The 7,694-nt window shown below is 36.5% G+C and overlaps 1 protein-coding gene across 1 annotated transcript; it reads left to right on the top strand.

Moving 5' to 3' along the window:
• Window positions 1-6,876, top strand: LOC113498890 (sodium channel protein Nach-like). Its single transcript, XM_026879070.1, has 9 exons — window positions 1-815; window positions 1,253-1,382; window positions 2,169-2,335; window positions 2,804-2,945; window positions 3,269-3,405; window positions 3,933-4,123; window positions 5,116-5,242; window positions 5,477-5,586; window positions 6,009-6,876. The coding sequence occupies exons 1-9, from the start codon at window positions 643-645 to the stop codon at window positions 6,146-6,148; spliced, it is 1,317 nt and encodes a 438-aa protein (XP_026734871.1). The 5' UTR covers window positions 1-642; the 3' UTR covers window positions 6,149-6,876.
• Window positions 6,877-7,694: the final 818 nt, after the last annotated feature.

The following is a 7,694-nucleotide window of genomic DNA, read 5'->3' as shown; positions in this document are numbered from 1 at the left end:
CTGTAAGCGGCTTTTAAAATCTTACTGCTTGAATAGCACAATTGTGGGGCTGAAGTATTTTTATTTGTATCCGGATATCTTATCAAGGTATCTATTTAGAATTTTCTTGGTTTACTTACAAATAAAGGGCCTCCCAACACCGCTTAAAGAAATGATATCGCAGTTGTGGCTGAGAGACGCCACTCCATGCCGTACTTGCAGCCGTGTTGAAAAAACGTCAACTAATCTTCTCCCAATTAATTCTATTGCAATTTTTGTATTTTTATAGCGAGTGCGAATTTCATACGCAACATCTAATACACCTAAGCTGGATCGGCGATGCTATTCTCGACCAACTTCAAAAAGGAGGAAGTTCTCAATTCGTCATTTTTTTTAACCACAGGACTTCGAAATGGATGAACCATTTTTGTTGACATTTTTTTTTCATTTAACGTAAAATACTTAGTCATTTTGACCCATATACATTTCATTAAATTTAGCTTAGTTGTTGTTATTTTATCAGCTGATTGATTTTGTCTACTATACTTAAAAAACTGTTTACACTTCTGACGAGTTTCATCTGTCAAACAAACTTAAACTGTAATAAAAATTTCCCATCCACACAGATGCTTCTGGGCGGCAAACTTGATCACAGTTCTCTCGATGTCTTTCCTACTGACCCAGCTTCTGTACAACCGTTTCGAGGAGATGCCGACACGCGTCACGATCGAGAGCCAGTTCGAGTCCCTGATCGACCTCCCGTACCCCTCTATAACTCTGTGCTCCCCAAACCAGATGACTATCACCGCTATGAAGTATTTTAACAGAAGTCTTGTGTAAGTTCACTTCAGGAATTCATTAAGTTTTTTTTGACCTACTAAATAACTATGTAAGACAGTATTTTGACATAGAACAATATCTTCAGTATATGTATTTTATTTTTGTTTGAAGAAGCCTGAATCAGTATGGTTCGCTCAATCTGCAATAGTTACAACGTGACTATTTTTTATCTATTGTACAATTGTGTCTATTATATCTAAAAAAATATAAAGAATTTGTTTTCTGTATATCATGGCCGAGTGGTTGAGGTCGCTCTGCCAACCCCAACTCCTATGCGAATCCTTGAAAGCTTATTCTGAGCCTGGTGTGTTTTGTTGCACATGCACTTGAATGTTTGTTAAAACCCCCGCAACGCAAAGTTTAATTGCTAGTTAGGTAATTATTAGTTAGGTACTTAAGTATTATATATTTTTACCAAAAATATATATTTCAGCGACGGCGACCTAACAATTGACTTAAAAGCAACATTGCCAATGTTATTAGCCTTTTATGAGATCATGAACGATTTGGATACCAAGAGCTTGAAGCATCTACAGGATCTTCTAGAAGTTAATCGATACACCGTAAGTAATAATCATTATTAGTTTCCCACAGCAGGTCATCTTCCTATCCTCATTTAGCTCGGGATAGGCTAATGATACCAAATTTGTAAGGATGAAATGAACATCCTAATACTTAGCAATTAGGACTAACATGATAATTACTGACACACAATTTGTAAATAAATTTCAAAAATGGATTACTGAATGATTTTGACAGTTTGAATCCATCAATCTTGTACAAGTATTGCTCTTTGTTGGGCACGATATTATATCGTTTCCAAAGCGAGGCAATGACAGAGCAAAAACTGTAGGGTCGTCCGGGAGGACGATGACTCGACGAAAATTATTATTTATAAGCTACGGGTCAATTTGGTCCGTTTGGCACTGGATTACATTCATGATCAAAGGAATGTATGTACATAATAACGCCTGTTTAAAGTTATAGAAGTATCAGTACATTTCTGGAATATACTAAAAAGTTGCTGAGATCCCACTTAACCCAACTTGAACCTTGAAGAAAGCTTATGGGTTAAACAACTTTAACATGCTCAAAACCACACGGCGCGATGAGTCGTCGGTTCAATCCTCGCGTAGGAAACCCATCCACAAATGCTCGTTTAGTTTTGAGTGTTTTCTGCATGTGACCTGAATGTTTTTAGCACTCCCTGCATCAAGACGATTAAATTCCTTTTCAATCACAAACTCTCGATACGTGGTCAATTAAAACATTTGTATCTAAGTACAGGAGGTCACTTTGTTGTTGTGGAAGATAAGACGTGGCAACTTCTCAATAGTTTCCTTTCCCAGGTGCCAGAAGTGCTAGCCACCTTGCCGCAGAATTGCGACGACTTCCTAAAGCGTTGCTATCTGGAGGGTAAACTCTATTCGAAGTGTTCAGCCCTCTTCAAGCCTATTCTCACAACGCATGGCTTTTGCTGTACGTTTAATAATGTGTATTACTTCAATGGCAAAAGGTTGGTATTTGAGAAAATGACGTCAGATTTTAGGTATCTCAGGTAGGTAATTTAGTGATGTGAGGGATATCATTTTAACCCCAAGGGGGGTCTCCATCCTTCCTCCATGTAAGGATCCATTTTCCGTCCGTCCGTCACCAGGCTATATACATATACCCAGTAAGCCGTGATAGCTAAACAATTGGCTTTTTCACAGATAATTTATTTTACTACTACTGGTATAACGAACACTATAAATGAAGATACCTTAAGACTATTTGTACTATTAGAGTCTGTCATTTGTATGAAACTTCCAACCCCATATTGAAAAAAGTTTCTAATTAACCTTACTCTCGAACCGTAACAAGAGTGTTCATCACACATTTACTTTAACTAATGTAGTCGTTAACGAGCACTACACATTGTAAAATTGATTATGTTCCAATAAATAAATAAATAAATAAATAAATAAACTTTATTTTGTTTCAGAAACACAGTTAGCAATAAGTTACCTAACTTCACTATAAATGCTATTGGTGTGTTCAACGCCCTGACAGTTGTCACGGATTATGACCCAGCAGATGCCATAGAGGGCACTCTTCTAAACGGAGGAGCTATCCGGGTAAGTAAGGTATACAAGCAAAATAATAAGAACCTAAACGGGAAAAAATTATAGCTTTATAATAATAGTTTTTTTTTTATTTAAATAAAAAGTTCAAAGATCTCTCAGTTTGGGAATCGTATGTTTTCGTGTGGTACTCATCGTCATCTTTGACCCCGGAAGAAATCTAAGAATATTTTTTTAACTCACTTTCTTTAAAGCATGATTATAAGGTTTTATAACAAAAAGCGAAAGAAACCGAGATAAAAATATATGCGATGCCCACCGATTTAATATGGTACAAATTTCAATCAACTTTCGAAAGATACGTAAAATACTCATAACGTATTCAGGTGATGTACACTGACTGGACCGAGTTCCCGGCGGACGACGAGACCAGCATCGTGGACCCCAACGGCGAGTCCTACCATATACTGCATATTACGTACACTTACTGCTCGGACGAAGTGCAGACACTGCCCGTTTGGAGGTACGGACTTACTGTCAAATCTTATACAAGATATTTGAAAGATAATTGGCTTCCGAAAGTACTTACTCCGAAAAACTTAAAAGTTTTATTTTCGACGATTTTCCCGTTTTCTTCTCAAATGAAGCCATACGAGGAATACTTATGAGAAAGTCAAGTTTTTCCACCGCCTGGTCCACGAATAACGGATCCAGGAGAATACCTAATTATCGTTTAATCACCACCCACATCATCACGTCTAGTTAACACAGCGCTGCAAGTTCTAAGAACAATTCTGTCAATTCTCGTCTGGTTGAACCGTATGTGTGTGAACAAACCTTTTCTAAAAATAACCTACAGGAGTAATATGTATAAATAAAAAAATAAGACGCGTGAATCTCGACGGTAATTTATAAATCTTACTAATCTAATAAAAAGTATTAATAGGAACAGAGCCCGTGTCTCAAGCGGGGTCGAGGCGCCATCTTTATTTGTTTTCCAATGCCGATAAAGAATTCTTTTCAAAAAGTTCTTCCTCTTGAAAATTCCAGTCGCAACTGTTACTTCGAGGACGAGCACCACCTCCCCCACTTCAGGAAGTACCACAACTCTGACTGCGACCACACGTGCTACCTGAAGGCCGTGCGCCAGGCTTGCGGCTGCTACCTCTCCTTCGTGCCCAACCTACGGACTGATACTGGCTGCAGGATTACAAGCATACCCTGTATTATTAATGTTAGAAGTAAGTATTGGTCTCATTCATGTGCACGGGTAGTTGAAATATTTTTGGATTCTTCTTTCTCGTAGCTCTGAGTGTATTTAATTATATGTAAGTTGAGCATCTACTTCTTAGGTTTTAAAAATCGATTTATTAAAAAAGCAAGATAAGTTTCTTATCTATACCTAGTCTAATTAATTTATGCAACTGCTCATGTGTTTTATAAACATTTGTTTATTTTACACACTCCTTGTAATGATGACTTTAAGAAAAATAAAATCTTTTAATTATTTACATATCTAAGAGATACAGCTAACTTAAATTTTAGCATTAGTTGCGAAATGTCCGTAAGACCTTGAAAATCACGTCTACGCTGTCCCTACGTCACGATGTTTGGTGTTGCCCAATATTTTGAAATGTCAATTCATGGCGATGGATGTCGTTGACCGCCAGGGGAATGATCCTTCATGGTCCTCGACCTCCACAATCATTCGAGTACTAGCAAGCTATGTAGATTATCATATATCATGCCTTATTTTTGTCCATACAATTTTTTTTAATTGCGAAATCACTGTTACGATTTGGCCTTGTCATACTGATTCACGAGACTTTACGATGTGATGAAAGATTTTAGATTATTTTAAAATTTCGTGCTCCTGAAACCGGTCAAGTGCGAGTCGGACTTGCGAAACCAAGATATCCGTAATTTTATTACAACATTAAATACAACTGTCTGGCCATAACAGCTCGTGAGATACAACTCGGTGACAGAACAGACTGTCATAAGCAGAGACAGCGAAGCATTAATCTGGTTCCGTTTTTACTCTTGAAAACGAGAACTAAAATGCTACTTACTTGTTGATGACAATCGTCTCTTACGTTGTGTAAACAAATGTTTAATAAGACTTAAGGCCGATCCTTTAAGTTCTAGAGCCTGTAAGGGCATTTCGACCTCTGAACTTTCTACTGTAGACATTTCTTACACTGAGCGTTGCAGGCATTTTTTAACGTTTCAGAGGAGATGTACAACTGGCTATCAGCTCAGGAGTGCGAGTGCCCCCGGGACTGCGTGTCGCGCCGCTACCGGGCTGAGGTCATCATGGGGAACTTCAACGCTGTACCGTACATGCTTAGGAACCCATAGTTAGTAGCAAAAATTTTACCTAGACATATTGTAATTCTATACCCCAGGAAATATCCTGGGGTCACTCACAAAGTCACAAACAAGTTTAAAATAAAAAGAAGCGCTGAATATTTAAAAAACAACTGAGAAAATTGTTAAATTAAACAACATAATATCAACACATTGTTCGGTAATTTGATAGATTAAACGAAGACTAAGATTCTTCCATTTTAAGTTTTATTTTTCGTTTACAGCGCTGGTTTGGAATTGAACACGAGTACAAGTGTGATGCATTTCTTCTTCTCCACGCCGGTGTACACCAAGCTAAAGCAGGAGACTGTGATGTCCATCATCAGTTTAGTATGTACGTACTTATATACCTACCTATTTATGTAGAACTAGCTGTTGCCCGTGACTCCGTCCAAGTGGACTTCAGTTTGCAGCGCGCGGTGGTTTCCCTTTCAATATAAATGCCTCAAACTTGACCCATTGCCACCCAAAATAAAATTTCCCAAAAACCGCAGTGTTCATATTTCATTTAGCTTTCAACATCTGCCAAATTTCAGCTTAGCCTTTATACCTAGTAGAATGCTGATATGAAACCCAAAGGTTTGATTAACTTGTATCAACCAATCCGTTTTTTTTTTCATCATATAACGGTTTCTGTATGTTGGGTCTCATACGTTCTGCTTACGCCGAAGAATATTACAAAAGGAGAAATTTCTATGACAATTTTTTTTAATTATTCACGAGATGTTCTACTTTTCTCATAATTTGTGTTTTCAGCAAACCTGGGCGGTGTATTCGGTCTGTTCATGGGTTGCAGTTGTATGAGCGTGCTGGAGGTGTTGTTCTATATCTACCTGGCTATTAAGAACAGGCTGAAACGTAGACAATTGAGGCGACGGATTCGACATTCGACTTGATACTTTTAGGGAAGTTTACCTTAAGTCAATCTTTAGCTTCGTTTGATTTTATATTAGGCTGCTAAAAGTATGTACTTCTCCAATCCATTTAGCTGTCGCTTTATAACACAGAATTATGATACCCAAATTTCTTTACATGAAAACTGTTTCAGGAGTGATCTTTCAGGGTCTAATTAATCATTTTCGGCATTAAATACTTACAATATACCGAAACACTTTGTACCTGAACAAGGTGCAAAATAATAAGTATTATGATGGACTAACCACGCCCACTTTTAATTCAGACAGCTGTTTTGTAAATGTACCCACTATTAAACAACAGTATCCCACATTTTTCCCCATTCAGATAAGACAGACAGACAATTATTGCACAAAATCTTGCTTTGTTCGCGATAGGTATTTAAAATAATACTTAGTACATTAGTACACTATTTTAAATAATGTTTAGTCAATAAATAATGTTGTTTCTGTTTGATGACTCAGTGGTCTTGTCAATAGTGTGGGTAGCTGATGAGTGGAAACTAAATAAAGGACAAGGGCATGATTTATGGCAACTATAATTGTTATAATTATTTATTTTTAGAGCTATGATCAATTCATTGAAGTTTATTCATCAACATACTAGTAATTTTGCAGGAATGCTTTAGGAAAGGTGTCGACAATAAAAAACAATGTTCAGGTGTATGTAAACAAATTTATATTTTCTGATTTACATATATATTTTACTACATCTGCTTATAAATTCCAATAATTTTATCAAATATATTGCTTTGCTAATTCCATGAAAAAATACAAAAGTATTCTACAATTGCGTTAAGAAAAATCGTCTAGAAAAAATTACATCTCTTATTTATCCTAGATGTTCATATTATGCGTAATAATATTTCGAATGAGTAATAAGTTCATAGCAAAAATGTCGCTTATAAAACCTTAGGCAACGTATGTATTGCACTAAATACAATCCGTGATGGTTCATACATTAAGTAGGTACTAAATAAATACTCTCCGCTCTCGGCGCGTACAATAATACTTTAACGGAAATAACTAAACCTAACGTAACGAAATAAACTCAATATTTGGCTTAGATTTTAATTACAACTACGATAAAGCACATGAAGTAATAATTTGGTCTACGTTATGCATACAATATATAATTAAATCGTTAAGTGCCCTTACACTAATTATTGCCTTAAACTAATTTATTTTTTATTCCAACGGTATAACCATACCAATAAAAAACATCCTAACTCATGCCATGATCAATATCTGAGCATAAATATTACATTAATTCAATTGACTTCAATGTTTTCTGTAACAATTATAATTACTGTAATAAGGAGACATCATTTAAATGTAGTTAACATTAGATAATGTGAGTATAAAAATGCAGTCAGTGCAACATGTATGTACGCTGTGGAGTTGTGGGTATGGCATGAGTCTACAACACTCTCCGCGGGTCGCCCGCGGCCGCTACAATCACTGGACGTATCACAAAAGGCTTAACAATAATTTTACACTACCAGTACCTAATCCAATGGAACGGTAA

This window comes from Trichoplusia ni, chromosome 11 (assembly GCF_003590095.1).
Source record: "Trichoplusia ni isolate ovarian cell line Hi5 chromosome 11, tn1, whole genome shotgun sequence".
Classification (NCBI taxonomy): Eukaryota; Metazoa; Arthropoda; class Insecta; order Lepidoptera; family Noctuidae; genus Trichoplusia; species Trichoplusia ni.
This window is presented reverse-complemented; position numbering and strand designations above follow the sequence as displayed.

What these genes read in the sequence shown, in the direction of transcription:
- LOC113498890 (XM_026879070.1), top strand. Translation starts at nt 643, where the DNA reads ATGTCTTTCCTACTGACCCAGCTTCTGTACAACCGTTTCGAGGAGATG. An exon ending in TATTTTAACAGAAGTCTTGT is followed by an intron (nt 816 to 1,252) that starts GTAAGTTCACTT and finishes TATATATTTCAG; the next exon opens with CGACGGCGACCTAACAATTG. An exon ending in TACATGCTTAGGAACCCATA is followed by an intron (nt 5,243 to 5,476) that starts GTTAGTAGCAAA and finishes TTTCGTTTACAG; the next exon opens with CGCTGGTTTGGAATTGAACA.